Source organism: Mustela nivalis (assembly GCF_964662115.1).
Source record: "Mustela nivalis genome assembly, chromosome: 5".
In the NCBI taxonomy this organism is placed as follows: domain Eukaryota; kingdom Metazoa; phylum Chordata; class Mammalia; order Carnivora; family Mustelidae; genus Mustela; species Mustela nivalis.
In genome coordinates, this window is record NC_139024.1 from 23,963,392 (window position 1) to 23,986,625 (window position 23,234).

Consider the following 23,234-nt stretch of genomic DNA (forward strand, 5'->3'; position numbering starts at 1 on the left):
CCCTAAATTCTGCACTCAGACAGCTCACAGGCTTCAATGGTCATACCTCTTATGTTCCCACACTCACTGCCTGACACTAGTCATTTTTTGGGTAGATACACTCTAAGGGTAAGGTGCAGAGCTGATCTCTGAATTTCACCCCAGACATGAGTCTCTATCACAATCTTGAATCTGAAGTTCAACCCCTTAGCTGCACAATAGAAAGTTGTGGAAACATGATAGAGTAGCAACTGGTAACCTGATGTCCATGAAAAATTGGGGGCAAGTGTAGAGTGTATTTCTAGATTTTCCTTGACCAAATGGGCTCTGTCTTGCAGCTCAAGTCTCGGGTTCTTATGACTCCTTTAGCCCTCTCACCTCCGCGGAGCACACCGGAGCCTGACCTCAGCTCCATCCCTCAGGATGCAGCCACCATACCAAGCTTGGCGGCCCCACAGGCTCTCACAGGTAGGTCAGTTGAATGACCTCTAAGGCTGTGATGGCCAGCCCACTGTCTAGCCGATGCTTTGTGAACTGGAGAGCTGCCATTGAGATAGCTCTAATGAAGAATTTAGTCCTTAGCTAGACAGCAGGGAGGACGACCAAATTCTCTGAGAATATTAGCTTAAGTGTCTCACAGATAGGATTACTTGAAACTTGGTTTTCAAGGCACCTCAAATTCAACCTGGTTGCACTGGGATGGGACTAGAAAGGGTGGTTTGGTGGCCCAGTATTTTCTTTTCAGAGCCACGTTTACTTTTCACCCAGAGTGAACCTGCTTACCTTGAAGAGTTTCCAACTCTGTGTTTGTGATTCCAGATCTCCTAAGGACCCTAACCTCCCATAGTCCCACCTGGTGTCTTCAATCCAGTCAGAGTAGAATTCAGTCCATTCTTTCTTATGGGGTGTCCATCAACAGCCATTTCTATTGTAAGAGTACCAGTAGTAGGATGGCATCTCTCTCTCTCTCTCTTTCACACACACACACACACACACACACACACACACACACACACACACTGTCCCCGTCATCACAAGCCACCCAACTCCCAACCCACTTGATTCCCTTCAGTTTCCCTCCCATTCCTCTTAGGTAAAAACCAAACTTGTTTATGTGGTCAACAGATCCCTGCATTCATTGTCTTCCTCTCAGTCCCTAGAGCCCCCCATAAAATTCAGCATGTTGCCTTCCCTCTATCTGGAATGACCTCCTCTCTGGTCATCCTTCTCATCCCTTACATCTCAATTCAGGCATACCTTGCTCCAGAAGGCCTTCACTGACTTTCCTGCTAGGGTCCCCATGATGGGCCCTCTTAATACCTCCCCAGTGTGTCTTGACATGGGTGACATGTCTCACATGACAGTCTCGCATGGGTTCCTGGAGTGCTCTGAGTGTCTCCACCTTCCCAGAGGGGCTCCCAGCTCTGTGAAGCCAGGGAGCCCCAGAATCTGTAGAGTAGACCTAGCGTAGTGCCTGGCATGAAGGTCCCTTATTGATTAGACTTCCTTAATCATCTGGGATGAGCACAAGAGAAGGCAACCCCATGGAGTGGAAAGAGCACAAGCATTGACATCGAAAGGCTTGCGTCCAAATCCTTGTTTCACCCTTAATTACACTTTAGACTTCAGAGCAAGCATCCAAACATTAAGCCTCATTTCTTCATTAGTTTCTTCATTAGTGAAGGAAATAATCATACCCTACTCCCAGGCTTGTCTTGAGAATTAAACAAGATAAAATATACAAAGTGCCTGGAACAGAGTAGGTGCTCAATAAAAGCGAAATTTCTTCACCCTTTTTGTTACTGTTTAATCCTTTCCATATCCTATTGGTCTCTTCTTCCAGTCCCTTTTGAACACTCCTTTGCTCTAGTGGTCAGATCCTCAAGGTAAGATCTTCCATAACCTGGGATGCGGGGGTGGGATAGAAGAGAAGTCATTGCCATGGGGAAGAAAATGTGACACCTGCCATTAATATTTATTTTTATCTCATCCTTTAAAATTTTCTATTTATTGGCTATGTTTTAAGATGCATGTAATATATTAAAACAGTCCAGAATGTATATATCCTGTGAATAAATAAACAATTTTGGGCATGTGCTCGAATATACAGATGGGGTCTATGACTTTTAAAAGCGTGGGGACCATTGGTTGGGCTCACCTAAATGGGCAGTTGTGTATTTAATATCTCTGAGATTATAAATAGCACTCTCTTTAGAACTTCTTTGAATATATAGTCTTTGGAGTAATCAGCATCATTGGAAATTTTTTGTCAATGCAAGTTAACAACAACAAAAAAAATTCAGCAAACATTATGTGTAGTTTAACAGCTCCTTTGGAGGAGAAGGGAAGATTTTGTATGTGTACCTGCCCAGTATGGGAATACATTTATACACATGGTCTGCATTGACCTCCATAATTGCAATCCCGGTTTGAGTACATCAGAGGGGACCCACCTGCCTATCTGTTTCCAACCAAGAGGTTCTCTTGATAGTGAGCCCCAGAAGTTGGGGTTGATGGGTTCTTTTGCCTCTTGTTCATCTCAAGTTGGGAAGAATCAGTCCCACCTTTGTTTTTTCCAGCTTTCCCAAGGGCCAGGAGGGCACAGCTGAGGCATCCCTCATGCACACAGAAACAGCCCCCTGGCCTAACACAACCAATGCTGAGGACTTTGTGGGTCTCTGTTTCCACAGTCTGCCTCTACATCAATAAGCAAGCCAATGCAGGGCCGTACTTGGAGAGGAGGAAGCTGCAGCAGCTCCCCGAGCACTTCGGGCCTGAGAGGCCGTCAGCGGTCTTGCAGCAGGCCGTGCAAGCATGCATCGACTGTGCCCACCAGCAGAAGTTGGTCTTCTCCCTGGTCAAACAGGGCTATGGCGGTGAGATGGTGTCAGGTAAGGCCCTGGGGGCAGGTTGTGTGAGGAGGGTGTGGGGGTCTCTCTGAAGAGGGAAGAAGCCATAATCAGGCTTGGGGGACAGTGGTTGTAGCCAGGGTCTGTCTTCCATCTGCTGGGCTCCGGGGGCCTTAACAATAAGCCTCTGTGCTGGAGGTTTCTCTCTGGGTTCAAGGAGAAGATGCTTCTGGTCCTGGACAAGAAGACTGAGCATCTGAATCCTCTTTCACTGCCCCCTACTTCTGGATCATCAGTAAATCCTGTTGCTCTTACTTCAAAATGTATCCAGAATCCAGCCACATTTCACCACTCAGAGCAGCCGTTCTGATTCTTTAAAATTCAAAGTCAGATCATGGCCCTCCTCTGCCCTGCTCCTTCCATGGTTCTCATCTCACTCCAAGAGAAAGCCCACGTCCTTACGAGGACCCAGAAGTCCTAAGTGACCTGGCTCTGAGGACCTTTTCAATCTCCTAGTCAATTCTCCTTAGTCCCCACTCTGCTGCAGCTACAGTGGCCTCCTTGCTGCTCCCTCTGCTATCTCCAGCCGTGCTCTTGCCTCAGGGTGTTTGTCCCTGCTGATCTATCTGGAATGCTCTTCCATTGGCTGTCCATGTGTGACTTGCTCCTGAAATTTCTTCAAAAGGTTTCAAATGGCGCCTTGTCCAAGAGCCTTATTCTGACCATTCTGTCTAAAATATCAGCCCTTGTCACTATCTGTTCTGCTTTACTCTACCTCATTCTTTCTTCCTGTCATGTATCACCACGCAGGGCAGTGGGGAAGCTCATGGTTCCAAGCACCTCTCAAGGGCTGGGTTGCTGGTTTTTTAAAAGATGCTTCAAGGCCATTCTCTTCTCCCATTGTCACCACTGTCCTCCAGTTTCAGCCCCACCCAAGGCTCTCTACACAACTGTTGTCACCACCTGCCATTAAGCCCTAGAACACCGGGTCTTTGAAAGATGTCTTGATTCCAAGGGGACATACTGATGTTGTCTTTGGCCCAGCCTCAAGGTCATGGCTTCCATATCACCAGGGAATAGGGAGAAGATTCCGCAGCAATTGGGGTGGTGCAGGTAACCCTGCCAACTGTCTAAGGGAAGCAGGGGAGGGGTGACTTTACTGTCTCTGGCATTTTATTTAACCCTAGATCTCCAGGGCTTTGGAGGCATGGAGGTTGTCCAACACAGCTTCCCCAGCTGTGATTGGTTCCGCCCACCTTCTGGAGCTCCCTCTGAGCAGGAAGTTGGGTCTGACTTGCTGGTAACTGATTAAAATAGAACTTGGCAAGGTTCAGGTGCCATGTGTCTTACCCAGGGTGACTTTTAAGAAACTTTAGCAGAAGCAGAGACAAGAGGAAGAAATACTGCACTGGGAGAGGCCAGGAGGAGGGTCTTGTTGTCAGCCTTCTGAGAACCCACTGGCCATTCTTCTCCAGATTCTTGTTTGAGAGCCAGGTTCACAAACCTGGGCTGCCCTCTGAGGTTGAAGGCCTTGTTCTTTCCCTTGCTGAGTAGCAAGTGTCAAGACACAGACATGGTGCTAAGAGAAAGCTATTCCTGTACCGTGTGCCCATCCTCTTGAGCAAATCCCATCTAACTGAGCTCTTTACAGCTCTTCTCCCTAAGCCGGGAGAGCCAAGCCCATCTTCTCTGCTCTTCTGCACAGTCTTTCTGTGGCCACAAGGGCCTTGGCACTGGGGGGCAGGTTCTGCAGTGCCTGGTGCCAACACAAGCCTGGACAGAGCCCTGCTGCCGACTTTCCCTTGGCTGAGGGATTCCCAGAGTCCAGAGCTCAGCACGTGGTCTTAGTGTCTTGGAGAATGCAGTAGCCCTGGGGGACTCCTTATGCTACCTCCTTGAGGTTGCAAAGTGGCAAGATGGTCTTTCACATTACCAATGGTGGTATGGAAGCTCAGAGAGCCTATGATAGCCCCAAGATGGCTCAGGGAGGGACTCAAGGAGAAATAGTTAGACTCTCCCACTTTGTACTTATTCTTAGTACTCTCCCACTTTGTACTTAACCTAATCCTTAGGGCACTGCTTTCCCAATGTTCCCATGGCACAACACAGGAAATGGTGATGTTGGTGCTGGCACAGTGGGCAAAAGGAACCAGACTGCCATGGGTAGGCCTAGGGCCATCCCAAAGGCTAAACGAGCAGTATTGCAGTTCCCCGTAAGCCTCGTGCTCTGTCCGAGCCACACTATCCCAGAGGGGTTAACCTCATGGTGTCATAAATGCCACGGCTGCTTTTAGCAGGTGGCCCTTCCAGGCACCTCTGGGAGTGTATGTACACTCATCACACTCATCTATGGGACAGAGCCAATGACCCCAGTCTCTCCTTTTGTGGGTTCAGTTTCCATCACGCTTGGTCTTCTAAAATATTGGAGGCCAATGGCAATGCTCACACTAAGAGGGAATTTCCAGAGTGTCTGAGTGGCTAGGATAAACCCATTAGGTGGGCACATGGCGCCTCTTTGCTGGCTCTCCCAAATAGAGTCACCCAGAGTGTTAATGTGACAGGCAAGTGCCACTTAGAGGCCATATGAGCCAGAAAAATCACTCTATGCCCTCTTCTCAATCTCCTCACCTGTAACATGGGGTAATAACCTCTCGTCTACTGTCCTCACAGGATAGTCAGGAGGGCTGAATTAGGGGATGAATATGAAGCCTCTTGTCAAACTATAAAGAGCTATACACACACACACAAAATGGATTCTTTTGATTTCCTAATTAAAATGGGCTGTTTTGTTTTAGTTCTAAAATCAAAACTAGTCCTAGTGTTGCCCCCTGCCCCAGCCCCTGCCATGCTCCTGCCTTTGGAAGATAAAACATGAAAAACAGGGCTGCCCTCTAGGTGTTGACAATGAGTGGCCAAGGCCTGGCTGGGAGCAGAGTGTCCTCTTAGGGTCTGCTCTAGTGTTCCTCTCCGTGGAGCTGGTACACAAGCTTCATGGGGTGAGAGAGACCCTGAGGACAATTACAGAAAGGAACATGCTGGAAGTTAACATATTTCTTCTAAATCCCAGTAACCCTGTAGACATCGGATTTCATCTAGAATCACCATGGATAGATTATTGTTTTTTTTTAAGACATCTTCCCAGAAGAGCAGAAAGAACCCTGAATTCTGTGTTGCTGGGTTAGATCTAGAGACGTGAGCATGAACTCAGGTTTATTTGGGTATCTATCTATCTAGATCTAGACCTACCTATCAGTCTACTGACTGACCTAGCTCTATCCATCTCTCTCTCTCTAAACATATATATATATATAGAGAGAGAGAGAGATAATCATAGTAGGATTGTATACATGCATATATTTCTTAGCTCTCTCCACGGAAAAGAACCTGGAGTTACTGACACTCCAGTAACAAGGAGCATATCCAGTGCCCAAATCTTGATTTCTAGATATCACACTTTTGTAACAAGGAATTGGAGCCGTTGGAGAAATGGCTGGTTTTAGGGCAGGGGCAGGGAAATTGAAGATGAATCTGAAACATATTGAAGTTTCAGTAATCAACAAGTTGTTAAAAAAAAAAAAATGGGGGCATGTCATAGGGATGCAGGGCACTGGAAGTCCCAAAGACAAAAGATGGAACAATTTGAGCAACAAAATAAATAACAAAGTATTGTATAACCCGTGGTACAAAATAAATATATGGGTCTATACTGATATCAATAAATGATTGAATAAATGAATGACTGAATGGAGGAAAATGGACAGTTCTTTCTTATAGATGAATTCTGAACAATAGAGAAGACTCTTCCCTCCTCAGGAGGTAGAGCTTAATCCTCCACTACCCTTGAGAATGGGCACAACTTTTGTTGTTTGGAATGGAATATGGAGAGTACAGTGGAGAAGTGCAGCAAACCCCATCTGGCCAGGCGTTGAAGGCTGACATCCCAGGGATGTCATGTGGACATCCCATATCTCTGATCTGATGCGATAAGAGGGGCACTTCCTGTCTTCCCCCAAAACATTAATCCCACTCAGATCATGACAAAACATCAGATAAACCCCAACTGAGGGACACTTTACAAAATACCTGACTGATACTCTTCAAAACTGTCAAGGTAATTCGAAACAAGGAAAGACTGGGAACCAGTGCCAAACCAGAGGAGACTCAGGAGACATGACTACTAAATGCAGGGTAGGCTCCTGGGTAAGATCCTGGAAAACAAACAGGGCAATGAGTGAGGAAGCAGGTGAAATCTGAATAAAGCTTAGTTAAAACCAAGGCACAACTGCACAAACAAAAACCTCTTCCCATGGCCCTGTGGCTTTCTTGTGCCCCACTCTGAGTGGCTGTCTCTGTGGCTTTCCAGTCTCGGCATCCTTCGATGGGAAACAGCACCTGAGGAGCCTGCCTGTGGTGAACAGTGTTGGGTATGTCCTTCGCTTCCTCGCCAAGCTGTGCCGAAGCCTCCTGTGTGATGACCTCTTCAGCCACCAGCCCTTCTCCAAGGGCTTCAGTGGCTCTGAGGAAGCCCAGGAGAAGAAGGAAGGCAGGATGGAGTCAGGTAGGCTTTGTTTGTCTGTCTTCCCTGTCCCTGAGGTGGTCCCAAGTGTCCCTGCCTTCCTGGGAGATGAAGGCTCCCAGGCTGCCTCGCTGCCAGCCCCCACCCCGGGAGAGCTCAGGCATGGCCAGGACACAGGGTATCTAGACAGTTCTCACCCAGGCTGCAGTGGGAAGAGATTGCCCCAGCTACTGAGAGCTGACGTTATAGCTTTCAGACTTATGTTGCTAGAATTTAGATAATGAGACCACATCACATATAATGAATTATTTTCTTCACTCTCCTCTAATTTAGACTCTTGGGCACTTATCCATCACTGTTGAGTCATGGAAAGACTATGACACTAAGGAACTCAGAAATCCTGAAAAAACTAGGGCTAAGAAATAGAGTCTTGCCTGGGGGCCTTGCCTGGGGGCCTTGCCTGGGGGCCTCAGATACCCACTCATGTCAATAAATAGTGTTGCTGCAGGGATTGGACCAGGCCATGAATCAAATATGTTTTTCAGTAAGAGTTAGTGTTTCTCTCTCATCACAGGATGGAAAGTGATCCAGGGGCTGAGTGCTTTTTGTTGCAGAGTAGCTTAGCATGGGGAAGTTGGAGGAAAGGATAATAAGGGCATGTAGGGGCCACACATTATGTGCTCAAGGGGCTAGATACCTCCACTTAGCAGCCCTGAGTTATGGGTTTGTAAAAAGTTGAACATGACTCTAGGCTCTGGATTTCAGTTTACCAAGAATGAGCCAAAATGTTGCCTTTCTTCTTTCTCTGGAAGCAGTATTGTTGATATATAAAGAACACATAGCCAGTGAAACTGGAATCTAGTCATTATGTCATTCTACAAACATTTGCTGAACACTCTTCTGTTCCACGCGCCTTCTGTTCCAAGGTCTCTACATGAGACCTCATATTGTGTTAAGACAAATACATGAGCTAGGGAAAGTTTTTGAAGTATAAAGTGACCACTACAGATAATGAAAAATAAATACATTTGCAGGTATGTGCTCACAGATAGGCTTAGAGCCTTCAAAAGAAAGATGCTTATAATAAGCGTGGCTATATTTTGAGCTTAAGAGGACAGCAGGGAAGGATAAATCTAGATTTTTAGCATAGATTTTTTTTTTTTAAGATACTGTCAAGAACTCCATTTACAATTTTACATTAATCTGTCTGAGATCTGGGAAACAGGAAGAAATTTGGCCTTTGCAATGAAAGCTGGCTAATTAAATATAGTCTATGTGAGCCAACACCACATGCATTTGTGGTTTTTGTTTTTGCTTTGTTTTGTTTGTTTGTTTGTTTGATATCTCTATATGTGCAAGCTTGGGAAAATCTTTTCTTCTCTCTGGGCCTCCATTTCCTAAATGAGGTGTTGGGGTTGCTTGTGCACAGTGTGCCTTCTAATTCTGGCAGTATGAATCTGGCCTCTCCTGTAAGTCTTAGCAGACTCAGGAGCATATCCTAAAGCTCATGTATTTTCTAGTGAATCTTGTAATGAGAATAGCAGAATGGTCTGATTTAGCTGTGCAATCCATTAAATCACTGTTACATTGAATAAGCAACGACCCATAAGATGTAATCATAAAGCTATGTCTCTCATTCTTTAAATATATCCTGTGGGACCACTTTGTTCCTATCCATGGATGAAATTTTGGACAAATCTTGTAACTTTTCTTGCTCCTTCAAGTAACAAAACATTCTCTAGTCAATAACTGATATATCTAGGTCAGTGTAATAATCAAACTTAATATTTCACACAAAGATATAGCTACTCCCCATTCTCAGTTCGGACCTGCTTCAGGACAATTGGCTTTTCTCTCCACCTCACACCTAACTTTGTGTTTTTGCCCTCTCCCACATCTAACTAATAATGATTTTGAATCCTTCATGACCAGAGTAAGGGAAGGAAGAGAGGCAAGAGGTAGGAGGAGAGTTTTTACTCGACTAATCCTGCTGTGAGTTGGTATCATACTCCCAAGTTCTAGCAGGTGTTGAAAGCTGATTCTTCATTCTATGGGCTCTTACATGGACATTTTGGTGATCCTACCATCTCTCACCTGCACTTTCCCAGACATGGACAAATATAATTCTTCTCTGGTTGGCTACCTGCTCACTTAAAATTCCTTCCACAGCCCCAAATCTGCAGGTAGATCTCTAGCTTCTTTCTGCAGAAGCCCCCTTGTGCCTCCAGTCCCACAGAAAGAACCTCAGATGATCTTACTTTTTTTTAGAAAAAGGGGAGGGGGAAGAGAAAGGCAGAGGAAGAGGGAGTGAGAGAATCCCAAATAGGCTGCACACCCAGTGCAGATTCCCACATGGGGCTCAATCTCATACCCTGAGATCATGCCGGAGCCAAAATGAAGTCAGATGTTTAACCAACTGAGCCACCCAGGTGCCCCAAAATCTTACTTTAGATCTCTCTTCTGATGGCCAACATCTGGTCCCTGAAAAACACTACATATCCTTTGGCCAAACAAACTGGGCATACAGACTGCCATCAGAGTTGCCAGATTTTTGGATTTCTCATGGGAATCAAACAATAATCCATTGTGTCTCTCAAGCTCCAGAGACAGAAATCAAGCTAGTCACGTGGCACTGAAGCTCTTGGGAATACACTAGACATTTCTCTCCATAATTCATCTCCAAGTTAACGTATTTCTCAACCTCTACATTTCTTTTGCAGGCTGGGTGTAGGTGGTCACCTATAGGTATAAAACTGGTTTTCCACCATCTTTTTTTTTTTTTTCAAGATCTGCACACTTCACTCTACCTTGGGTTGTCTGTTGTCTTGCAGCCTCAGCCAAAACTGAAACTAAAATGGTTTCATTTCAACATCCTGTCTCAGGAGCCTCCCTTCAACTTTCCTTACATGATTACTGAGGAAACTCTTGCCTTGGTTTCTACTATAGTCTCTCCCAAGTTCACCATGCTGGAGGAAGTTCCAGAGCTTTCCCCGGAACAGTGTTGCTGCCTCACTTCTTCCCCTGATTGAAACAGTTATTTCTACCCCAAAGCTGCTTTCCTTCCTATTTGGTCTGGCTTTGGAAGCAGTGACTTGAACTGTCTTCATGAGCTCTTCCCCAGCCCATGGCTGATTTGAAAAAAATGAATTGCTCCAAACCAGCCAACCTTGTGGACATTGTTTCTCATGCCCTAGGTGCTGCAGAACCGAGTGCAGTGTGTCTCATGTGTCTGGGAGCCTCAGGGAAGGTGGAAGAAGCAGCTATGTCACTATAGGCTCTAAACAACCCCCTTTCCACATGCCTTTTCCATCAGTCAGCCTCAAATGACACCAGTAGAGAGTTTGCCTTTAGATTAAGACATTGGCTCTGTAGGACTGCCTTGTCCAATTTCCTTTAAAGGGTAACACATCAAATTATTATCACTTCAGATGAAGAATTAGCTTCTCACCGCCCCCCCCTTTCCCACTACTGTGGCAAGAAGCACACATATAAGAGGGGAAGGATGGAGGCCATAGTTGATTTTAGGCTCCAGATCCCTCCAAAGGACCACATTGTTCCTAAACACGACTGCACAGTCTTGAGCTCATTTGAGCCAAGTGGTTCTCTGCCCCAGTGCGGTTCAATTAGAGCTGTAACCTATCAGAGTCAGAGTTTGTCCACGCTCATTAGAGCATTTCCAGAAGACAGTTAATCAGATGATAAGAAAAGGAAAAACCATGACAGCTAAGGAACTATCAAAGAAACAAGGTCTGTGGCCAAAAAATGGACAATTTGGTGGAAGCCATGATTTTCCGATCCACTGTATGACAGCAGGCCATGCAGACCTGTTTTCGGTGGTTCTGATGGTAGATTTAATCAAATCTAAGGTCTTGCCACTCAAACTCTGGTCAGTTCTCACCCGAGAAGGGTAAAAACTCAGAGGTCCTCCTACACTCTTGAACAAGAAACCCCAGGTGTTTTGAAGACACATGATAGTTTGAGAAGCAAGGATTTAGGGTAATAATCTCCCAGCTAGACAACGTGGCAGCTGAAGAGCCAGGTGGAACTCCTACCAGACGGCGCCCTAGGGGTCAGGTGGGGTTGTATTCGTAAAGAACTTGGCAAAGACAAAGCCATTGAAGTAGAGATCTACTAGTCTAGAGATCACTACCATTCAGTGAATGCTTGAATGGTAGTGATCTCCCCATTAGGGGTGACAAGGGCAGAGGCCCACTTTTTAGAGCCATGAGGTGGAACACCGGCAACCCAAAACAGAAGTAGGAGCAAGATGTCACTTCTGGAGTGTTAGAGTCTAGCTTTGGGCAGATGGGGCCCCAGAAACATCAGTGAGGGACCCCCCATAGGTGAAAGTGAGGATACCAAGACAGAGCAGCTCACATTGGAAGAATAGAGGCCATCTTCCACATCTCTTTCTCAGCGCATTCAAATAGAAAGTTTCTCCTGTGATCTTTTTCTTATGTCTGAGGAAAAACCAGACTACCTACTAGGCTTCCTGTATCCAGTCTGGAAGGTGTCAAGTTCTTGGCTTGAAATCAGGAACTTGGGTCATTTCCCTTAATTCTATTACCTGACAGCCACACGTGGTATGTGTTTTAGGAAATAGAGCAGCTTTCTGGTGCTTTAGGAGAATGGAGGCAGAAACGCGGATTCCATAGCACTTTGGTTCTGTCAAAAGCCGTGGGATGGGGGCGCCTGGGTGGCTGAGAGGGTTGGGCCTCTGCTTCGGCTCAGATCGTGATCTCAGGGTGCTGGGATCGAGCCCCACATCCGGCTCTCTGCTCAGCAGGGAGCCTGCTTCCTCCTCTCTCTCTGCCTGCCTCTCTGCCTACTTGCGATCCCTCTCTCTGTTAAATAAATAAATAAAATCTTAAAAAAAAAAAAAAAAAGCCGTGGGATGATCACAGGGAAATTTTACCTTACCTCTGAATCCTGAGGAGAAAAGCCCGCAATTATAAATACACTTTCGCCAGTGTTTTCCAGACTTAGTGTGCTCAGGAACCACCTGGTGTTTTGTTAAAGTGTGGATTCTAGCCTCGGTGGGGCTGGCCTGGGGCCCGAGAGTCTGCGTATGTAACAGGTGCGCCCGTGGACTGGTGTTGCTGCCGGTCGGTGACCGCACTTGGCATGATAAAGCGTGGGCTGGCAGAGTTCTGGCTGCCTAGGGAAATGTATCATTTATTTCAGGTTTTTAGTAAAATAAGTCTATTTGCACTAGGACAATGACCACACACACACTGTACAACTGTTGCCACCAAAGATGAACCAACGCCCATGGAGAGGAGAGGGACAGAGTGGTCGGGTGAGATGGCAGGGGTACAAATGCGGGTGAGAAAGAGGAGGTTTGCTGCACTGCTGAGAAGGGTGAACAGGGCTAAGAACCATGGCAGGCAAAGTCCTCAGTGGGGCCTGGCCACCTTCCACAGCAGGGCCCCTGCCATCCTCCAGGCTTCCCCGAATCCTGAGAAGATGTCCACCTGTTCTCCCAGACCCTTGTTTACACGTCCTCGGTGGCACTTCATTTTTCCTTATATTGCAAGCATCTGGGTCCAGATCTCATCTCCCTGCTGGGTAAATTGGGGGGCAGAGCCTGGGATGGAACGAGGCTGCGGCAAATATTTATGACTTGAATTCTGTGCAACACAATGGAATACATCGTCCGCTCACCAAGAGTAGAGGAGAGCTCTGGAAACCACAGATGTGATAGCTGAACTCTTCTGCAAGATCTAATTTAGTGATTGGTTTCCTGCCTTTTGAAGTTTTAACGCGATGGGAACAAACTGTTTACTTTTTCTTGAGAAGCTTTCTTGATACACAGATGGTAGGGGTGGGAGATGACGAAGGACATTTGTTCTTGAAGCTTGGTGTTTTTGGCCTTGACTGGTGGTCTTTGAGCCAGGCATTGGGCAACTAGCAGCAGAACAGCCATGCCCAGTATGCTCCATTACAGTTGAACCTATGTACCCAGGCTTTAGAAATCAAATCAGCTTCCTTGTTAAGCTACAAATCCATCTAATACGATAGCTCTACAGAGAAAGACTATACATGGAATACTTATCTTTCCAAAAGATTGTTTATTTCTAAAAGGAAAGAGAGTTTATCAAGAGCCATGAGTTAGATGACATAGAAACAGCCATTTAGTCAGCACACATTTAGTGAGCTTTCCCATTTGGGATGCACTGAGGCCCAAAAGGTCAAGGCCACTTGCTCAGAGCCACAGAGAAAGGCTACAGCAGGGAGGAGATTGGGCCCAGGTCTTCTCTTCCCCAACCCTATGCTTTCCTCCCAAGCCGGTTGTCGCTTGGGTCCTATTACCCGTCACTTGCCAGGGAGTACACCCCGTGTGCCCCCAGCTCAGAAGCCTGACTGCACACAATGGTGCTCACACACATGGCTTGGGGTACACCTGTGTCACTTCATCCCACAAACATAGAACAAAACAAACCTCAACCGCCATTTAGCAAAATCCAGGCAGAAACTGTACTCCAAGTATATCAATTTGCTTTTCTCCTTCTGGGTTTCCTATCTTGGCCCCCAGGAGTGTTTCTTCCTTGTCCCCAGGCTCTGGGCACACCCTTGCTGGAGGACATCCACAGGACAGGCAGAACCCGTCACTCCGGACACCAGGAGAGCTCTCTTATCTTCACAAACTCACACGGAGGGGCCTGCTCCACCTGACAGTAGGCATCATGTGACTTGGTACTTTATTTTGAGGATTTATTCATTTATTTTGAGATAACACATGAGTGAGTGAGTGGGGGGGTAGGGCAGAGGGAGAGAGAGAGAATCTCAAGCAGGCTCGCTGCTGACCCTGGAGCCAGACACGGGACTCTATCTCATGACCCTGGGATCACAACCTGAGCTGAAATCAAGAGTTGGAAACTTACCTGACTTAGCCACCCAGGCACCCCTCGACCTGTTATTTTATTTTATTTTTATTTTATTTGACAGAGATCACGTGTAGGCAGAGAGGCAGGCAGAGGGGAAAACATGCTCCCTGCCAAGCAGAGAGCCTGATGTAGGGCTCGATCCCAGGACCCTGGGATCATGACCTGAGCCGAAGGCAGAGGCTTTAACCCACTGAGCCACCCAGGCGCCCCTTGAATTGTCATTTTAAATAATATGTGGAATGAAGGAGGCAAACAAAACAAACAACAACAACAACAAAAACAAAGGAAGTTGTGTTATACCAGATTCCCTTGCAGCCGCTTATCTCCCAATGCAGGCCAGTGTCTGGAGCTATGTTCACCTTGTCCCAGACAGGGGGGCCACGAAAGCAAAGTGAGTGGTTCTCTTCTCAAGCTGCGTGTTGGAAAGAGGGTCATTTGGGAGGAGAACAAAGTATCAGCACCAAGCTCAGGTGTTAAGAATCCTCTGAGAATCAATGAAACAAGATGGGATCTGGAGGAAGACAAACCATAAGAGACTCTTAATCTCACAAAACAAACTGAGGGTGACCGGAGGGAGGGGGTTATGGAGAGGGGGGTGGGGTTATGGACAATGGGGAGGGTATGTGCTATGGTGAGTGCTGTGAAGTGTGTAAACCTCGAGATACACAGACCTGTACCCCTGGGGCTAATAGTACATTATATGTTAATTAAAAAAAAAAAAAAAAGAATCCTCTGAGAAAGTTTTGTTGGAAAAGTTCAAAGAGGAGTGTCCACAGGTCTGCAGCAAATACAAAGGCCTTCCTATATTTTCAGACAGCTAGGTCCCGGGCAAGCCTGGCCAGCGCTCCCACGGCAAAACATGGGGAGTGTTTGTCAGAGCAGGACTCCTAATCTTAGCTCTGGCCCTGGGCGTCAGTATGAGTTCATTTAGGGAAATTTATGTATTGCGCTTCCAATTATATCATTCATTAAATGATAATGTCTGTACACATTTTTAAAAACCGCACTAGGGCTGCCTGGCTGGCTCGGTCAGTAGAGCATGAGACTCTTGATCTCAGAGTTGGAAGTTTGAGCCCCACATGGGGTGTGAGATCACTTAAAAAAAATAAATAAAATCTTTTTTTTTTTTTTAATTGAGCTAAAAGGGAAAAATAGAATCTCATGAAAAAGGCCTGAGTTCTGTGGAGTTTAAAATTGTTTTTCTTCAATGTTCAGTAACTTACTGAACCTCTTTGCATTGCAAGCCTTTTATTCTCTTTTGAGTCCTGTAGATACTGAGGAAACACAAGATAAGTGTTCAATAATGATAGTTAAATGCACAAATGTTCCAATTAAGCCAGGATATAACCCTCTGAGATAAACTTCATGAACTCTCTCCTATTACCGGGTAGCGTGTTGGTCTCATACGTAAGCAGTAAACCGTTGGCTGAAAAAAAATCCCATCAACTTTCTGGCAGAGAACTGAACAAGCATTCTGAGGCCGATACATCATAGCTGTGAGTGAATTAATCATAATTTCCAAACTGACATGTGGAGTCAAAAGAAATGAAGCAAATGCCCTTTTCCCATTTGCGGCAAATTACCCCAAAACTTAGTGGCGAAGAATAACATTTACTACCTCAGTTTCCATGAATCAAGAGTTCAGGTGCAGCTTAACTGGGTCCCCTGGCTCTGGGACTCCCACCAGGCCATATCTCAAAGCTCAACCAGGAAAAGGTCAGCTTCCCAGCTTATTCCTGTGGTTGCTGATTTCCCATGAGCTGCTCGTTTCTTGCCACATGGGCCTTTCCACAGAGCATCTCACAGCGCGGCGGTTTGCTTTACCAGCGTTAGGAATACTGGAAAGTGTCATCCTGAGAGTCAGGATGTCTATTCAGAACCAAAACTTACAAGGAGTCCTGTATTCTGCTGACTCCAACCTTTTCCCGATCAAGGACCATTTTTAATTTCCGAAAGTTCTAGAAAGACCGAAAAAGTGTGGGGGTGTTGAGGAAACAGAAGGTGACTGTGGAGGGTGCCGCCCCTACCTGTTCTCCCTTCCCCACTTGTTAGGAGTTGCCCTAAGAACTTGGGGTACAGGTGTGGCAAAGCTGCAAGACCGTAGGGAAAATATTCTGGAATCTGCTCTCCTCTTGAGATGGGAAGGGCATTCATTATCCCGAATGGCTGACTGTGGGCAAAATTGCCTTTGGACAGAATTTCCACAGGAGGAAATCAACCCACAGACTTAGAACAAAGTCTTAGGCACACCAGAAACATTTGAGAGGACTGTTGAAGTGCAGGTGTCAGGCATTAAAATTATGGCTGGTTTCTGTGCGTCTCATTAGGGGAGAATAAATAAATGTACTTAAATGGACCGGAGGGGAGTCATAAGGTTGATTCTGAGGGCTGAGTGATTTGAACTTAGAGACAAGCTTAAAGGGAAAAATCTATACTGGCCAGAGCCCAAGTTAATGGAAAATTTAATTGAAGCGAATGAAACGCTAAGCCTCCTAGGTGGCGTGGCCTGGTGCCCTTTGAACCGGGAAGGCTGGGACAGGAGGCCACTGAGGGCCCAGAGGGAAAACGTGATGAGCTTATCTGAGCAAGAACCAGGGCGGGACTGGGCCTGAGCAAAGAAAGTCCTCAGACCTCCACCGGAGCCTCGGTGAGAGGCTGCCTTCAGGGCTGAGAAGAAATCTGCTGATTTCTGCCACCGAGAAGTCCTCCCAGGGCCGCTGCCTCCCACAGCAGCACCGGCCCGGAGGAGCTCGCCGGCCGCCCGAGGTAGGAAGCCCCTCAGCTGGGGAAGGGCAGCCCTTCTGGGGACCTGCTGTTGTTTTCCAGGGTCTCCTCCGTCCTGCCCACTTCTGCTCTCCGCTTCTCTCCTGGCAGCTCTTTCTCTGCGGCCCAGAGCTCCGAGGCTGCACCCCCGGGGTGGGAGGGGGGAGGCGCCTGGTCCGCCATCGGGCAATCGTCCTTCCCCAGCTCTCGGGGCAGCAGCCTGTGGGGCCCACAGAGCCACTTCCTTTTCGAATCTGGGTATCGGAGCTGGGATCTGGGGAGCTGCCCTCTCTTCTAGCCGCCGAGCCAAGCTGCTCACGCACGGAGCCCTCTAGACCCTACTGCAGGGAGGGGTTGGCCTTTCGTGCCAGCCTGGGCAGGGGTGCATGGCCGCTGGCCGGCACAGTCGCTCCCGAGCAAGGCAGCGGCTCCAGGCCCCGGGGAAGGGGGCGGTGATGATTATAGGAAGGGTTCACTGTGTGCAGCAGGTGCCGCTTCAATGGAGAAGTTACGACTGATGTGGGGAAACAAGGCGGGAGTGGAGGGGGTGTGTGGGTGGGTGTGGGTGCATGTGCACGCGCGAGAGAGCGGGTGGAAAGAACTGTTTGTACTGAAAAAGAATCGTTTCTAAGACTCTGGGATTTGGGGGTTATTATTGCATGAATAGGTATTAATTGAGACTAATTTTGCAGATGGCGGTATTGTGGCTTTGCAGGGACTTCGTTTGGTTAAAGAATCCAAGTAAAGTGCCGGCTTCACTTTTTTGGTAAAATAAAGAGGCAAGGTCACTTAACTAGGAGCAGTTTGGACTTGTGTCCTAAATGACAAGGAGTGAACCCCAGCCTGAGCTAAAAGTCCATCAGGAGTGTCTGCACATTTATACATGTGAGCCCCTTTTTCCTCTCTGCACTGCTCCTGCTGCTTTGGGACTTTCTTTTATTATTGTTATTATTATTATGCTCAGTTAGCCACGGTATGGTACATCATTAGTTTTTGATGTGGTATTCTATGATTCATCGCTCCATTGGCTTTTTTCTTCCTGCTTTTCTTTGGACGTTCTCTGCCTTCTGAGTGCCCTTCCCCGCCCCTCCAGGAATGGGGCTGCATCGGGCGGGTGATCTGGAAGGCTCTGCAGGGGTGAGGGAGGAGGGAGGTGCCCACACACACCTGGCCCTCGGGTTTGTTTGCTGGACAGCAAGGCTTAGACACAGTTCAAACTCAGAAGCAAATGGCCATCCCTTGAGGCTCGAGTGGGGTTGAACTCTTCCAGAGTGTTCTTTGGCTTCAGTAATGGAAAGGCTTTCTATACAGCAGTGGGGGGACAACGTAGTTCACAGATCATATTGGTGAAAAAGGAACACTGGGCTCTTCTGAAAGTTCCCGAGACATGAAACCCTGAACATGCGGCAAGATGTCTTTGATGGCGCCATTGGTGTGTTTGCCTTTCTGTGTAAGGCTGGCAAGAGTGGGTTATTCCTTTTCCTGGAGGAAAGATGTAATGATTTTCCAAGCAGCGTCCTTTGTCTCTTGGATAGAGGCAGGGAGGTTCAGAAAAAAGTACAGGAGTCCCCTCTCCCTTATCCCGCTTTGCTGAGTTGATGTTCTCCACAGAGATCTCCGCCTTGCCAGGGAGACAAGCTCATTGCATATGAGAAGGGATTTTCTAAGAAACCAGGGAGAACAGGACAGGGGAACATCTTAACCTGTCAGCTCCCTGGTTGGCCACCAGTCTCTGTGCCGGAGCTGGGTCTGTGCGGGGCCATCCCAGGACTGCTGGCCCCATCTGGTGTTCACTCACCAGTCAGCCACAAAACTGCTAAAAAGTGTCATTCTCCCTCCACAGGATCTGGTCCTTTTTTTTACCAGCTTTCAAGAGCGGTTTTAGGTAACCAATAATCCATGCATCCCACAATGAAATTCTTAGTTACTGAGAGTTCCGCATACCCACAGTTTCTCTCCCTGTATGTTGATGACTTTGTGGTTTTGAGTAGTAGAAAGGTGATATATCCAGTAGTCACAAAGAAAGCAAGATGAATGGGGGTAAGATGTAAGGAGGAACTTTTAGGCCACGAGATTTGCAGTACAATGAGCTAATTGTGAGGGAGATTGTAAAATTTCTTGCAGGAAGCTTTTAAATAAGAAGCTCATTTGTTTTCCATATTTACCACCCAGCCCGAAAAGAGGGCTTGGTACTCACTCAGCATTCATTCTACTATGAACACACCACCTTTCACAATTTCTGCTATGTCCATACAACAGTTGTAAAAGTGTTTACTCAAGATATTCCTTTAAACGGATTCATTTCCTTTAACTTTAGCTCTCTTAGTCACTTTAAGCAATGATACCGTATCAGTGAAATCAGAGTTTGATGGGCTAATTATATTTTATTGCTATACACTAAAATACATGACTGTAAGAAAACAATGTTCACCTGTTGCTCTGTCTTCCAAAAAGATACAGGTTCAAGTCCTAACTTTCAGTGCCTGTGAATAGAAGTGTTCTTTAGAAATAGGATTTTTGGGGCATCTGGGTAGCTTAGTCGGTTCAGCATCTGACTCTTGACCTCTGCTTGGGTCATGATCTCAGTGTCGTGAGATAGAGCCCTGTGTCTGGCTCTGCATCTGACATGGAGCCTGCTTAAGATTTTCTCTCTCCCGCTCCCTCTGCTCCCGCCCCTGCCACCACTCTCTCTAAATTAAAAAAAAAAAAAAAAAGAAAGAAAGAAAGAAAGAAATAGGGGTTTTGCAGATGTAATCAAGAAGATGAGGTTACATTGGATTATGGGCCCTAATCCAATGACTGATGTCTTCCTAAGACATTTGGACACAGACACAGATACACAGGCAAGATGCCATGTGGCAACGGAGATGGATAGGAGGTATATATCTATAGTGGAAGACTGTTGGATTCCACCAGCAACTAGGTGGACAAGTAGGGATACTACACTTGAACCTTAAGAAAGAACATGGCTCTGGGGCACCTGGCTGGTGCAGTCCGTAAGCCTCCTACTCTTGGTTTCAGCTCAGGTCGTGATCTCAGGGTCATGAGATCGAGTCCCACATCAGGCGCCACGCTCAGCTTGGAATTTGCTTGAGTTTCTTTCTCCCTCTGCTCCTCCCCCCCCTCCCCTTCTCTCCAAAATAAAAAATAAATCTTAAAAAAAAAAAAAAAAAAGAGGAAGAAGAAGAAAGAAAGAACATGTCCCTGCCAACACCTTGGTTTCATACCTTTAGCCTCCAGAATTATGAGACAATGCATTTCTGCTGTTTGAGGCCACTAAGTTTACGTTTTTTCCTATAGCCGTAGAAAGCAAATATACCAAAGTCCCAACTAAAATCATGCCCTGTCCCGCCAGTGGGACACACCTAACACTTACGGAAATGCTGGGCTGGTTGCTCTGTGCAGCCCCTTTTCAGTCCTGGGGGTGAATGATGAGGGCCTGCCTGGTATCCGTCATTTTCACACTTCGCTATAGTATCAACACCCCTATTTACAAAGGTGAGGAAAAGACTGTTGTAACCAGGTTTGAGCAGATGTGACTCATCAATTCTGAACGGCCCCCTCGTGTGTACACCTGAATGTACTGCTCACTCCCAGGCTGCCTGGAAGCTATAGGCTAGGCAGAAAGAACTGCAGTGGGGGGTTTGCGGAGCTATCTCCATGGTTGTTCACCCGCTGTCTCCGGGATAACTGGTATACCCTGTGCCGGCTGGAGGGCTATTGCCTAAGGGTCTCTCAAGTCAGTTTTACTTTTTGATGAATTCATTTGGATCCTAGCCCAGAAGCTGGCTTTTATTACCTTTGATCTCACCCATGGTCGTCAGCAGTTTTTCAACCAATAAAGTCCATGTTCCCTTGTTCCCCATTTCTGCACGTCATCACAGGGGGACAATCTTTCATCCGCATCTGTATTTTCCAGTGGAAAATACGGATATAGATTGGAGAATTAGCTGCGTTCTCTACCTCATCATTATCAGAACTACATAGATATATTTAGTCTCGATTTAAAATACTGAATAAACAGAATAAATGTTTTAGTTCTTTTTTATCGTTGTCTATCACGAATCCACATGACGAATTTATATATAGACCTTTGAATCTGTATTGTAATGTGTATTCTGTGTAATGGCTACCTCATTGCTAACAGTTATATTAAATAAATAAATATTTATTGAGTGCCTTCTGTATACCAGACACTACGAGTAGCTTCCTCACATATACCAAGGCACCTGCCACTAGGGACACAGAAAGGATTAGTAGCTCAGATACTGAGAACATTTCAATAAAAGGAATATAACAACAGCTTTACTGCTAACTGGCTTGTATTGGTGCTAGCGCATAGTAGGTGCTCAGTGTTTGTCTTCCTCTTCCTCACTCCATTCAGGAGGCAGCCTCGTACATAGCTCTGTAGCCTGGTCCTTTTTAGAATCTTCCTCCTGCTGTCTTCTGATTCAGGCGGAAGAGATGCAATAGACATCATCCACGTGAAGGTGTGGAGTTCCGGCTTCCTGAAGACACCTTGCAGCCCTCCACTGGCCACGAAGCAGAAAGCACAGAGCATGAGTACACTGAGGCTGCCCAGCTGGCTTGTGCCATGGTGGCCAGAGCCGTGGTGGCCAGGCTTGCCTGTGTAAAAATACTCTTGAGAATGTGTTCACACCTAACACCAGACTTTGGCAATGAATTATTTAAATAGCTTTATTGAGATGTATAATTCATAGATCATACAAGAATGCAACATAGTGGCTTTTAGTATATTCACAGAAATGTGCAGCCACAATGGCAGAACACTTTCAACACCTCAAAAAGTCCATATCCTCTAGCTAGCACTCTCTCCCCACCCCCGCTACCTCCCCTGCCCTCAGCAACCACTGATCTACTTTTGATCTCTATAGAGTTGCCTATCCTGGACATTTCACAGAAGTGGAATCACTTCATCTGTGGCCTTTTGTGATTGGATTCTTTCACTTAGCAGAATATTTCAAGGCTCACTCACACTGTTGCAGTATCAGTATTCATTTCTTTTTATGCCCAAATGATAGTCCATTGTGTGGATATGCCTCATTTCAGGGATCCATTCATCAATTGATCGCCTTTTGGGTTAGTTCCACCTTTGGGTTATTATGAATAGTGCTTCTGTAAATATTCATGTGCCAATTTTTGTGTGGATGTATGTTTTTATTTCTCTCGGGTAAATACCTTGGAGTGGAATTGCTGGGTTGTAGAGTGACTCTAGTGTGAACCATTTGAGGAGGAGAGATTGCACCATTTTACATTCGCACCAGCTGTGTATGAGGGTTCCACTCTCTCTACAGCATCATCGACACTTGTTATTATCTGACTTTTTATTGTAATCATCCTAGTGAGTAGGAAGTTCTACTTCTTTGTGGTTTTGATTTGCATTCCCCAATGGCTAATGTTGGGGAACATGTTTTTATGTGTTTGTTGGCCATTTGTATATCTTCTTTGGAGAAAGATCTCATCAAGTTCTTTGTCCATCTTTAAATTAGGTTGTCTTTTTATTGACATTTATTGAGTTACTCTGGAAACAAGTCCCTGATGAGATATATGATTTGTAAGTGTTTTCTCCCATTCTGTGGGTAATCTCTTCACTTTTTTGCTGCTATCTTTCAAAGCACAGAAGTTTTACGTTTATGGAGGACTGTAGGGCTGACCAGATCAGCATTGGTTTCCCCAGTTTATTAGCTCTGGAGGAAGGGCAGTACCCTCGGGTGTTTTGAGACTGAAGGTGGGGAGGAAGTACCATTGCCCTTATGTCACCACCCAGATCAGATTGTTAACTTAGGGACATTGTGAATCCTGTTTGAGCTCTCAAGCATCCCGGGCTGGGTGAGGAGGGCAGTGTTGGTGGGCAAAGAGAAAAGAGAGCAGGGAGATTCAGATAAGCTGGTAGAGACTGCTGGAGGGGCAACACCATGAAAGGGAAAAGACCTTTGAATTTTACTTTCAAATCATCAATAGCCAAAGTAATCACTTTTTCCTCTGAACAGAGAGGGGCACATCTCTCATCCCTACTATAATATGCTTTGTTGGTGAGGCAAGTGTCTTAATCTGTTGAGAGGTGAACTATTTGGGATTATGATGTAGGGTCCATTCTTCCTCATCTCTCATCCCCACACATAGTGGCACTGGTGCTGCAGGGGACACATTTGCCAAGACTGTCAGGTAGCCTCTTGGCTTGCTCTCTGATCTCTGCTTCTCTGTCCTGCCTTCTTGCTT

At 46.3% G+C, this 23,234-nt stretch overlaps 1 protein-coding gene across 11 annotated transcripts in view; it reads left to right on the plus strand.

The window, feature by feature from the left end:
- Positions 1 to 23,234, plus strand: part of SCML4 (Scm polycomb group protein like 4) — a 97,336-nt gene that overhangs the window by 62,119 nt on the left and 11,983 nt on the right. For 10 of the 11 annotated variants that reach the window (XM_082732080.1, XM_082732082.1, XM_082732085.1 and 7 more), the window contains 3 exons: positions 318 to 447; positions 2,670 to 2,870; positions 7,192 to 7,386. In XM_082732080.1, coding sequence (XP_082588206.1) covers positions 318 to 447; positions 2,670 to 2,870; positions 7,192 to 7,386 — 526 coding nt within the window. Of the gene's footprint in view, positions 1 to 317; positions 448 to 2,669; positions 2,871 to 7,191; positions 7,387 to 16,739; positions 16,998 to 23,234 lie in introns of those variants that run through there. The other variant, XM_082732079.1, reaches the window with a different exon arrangement.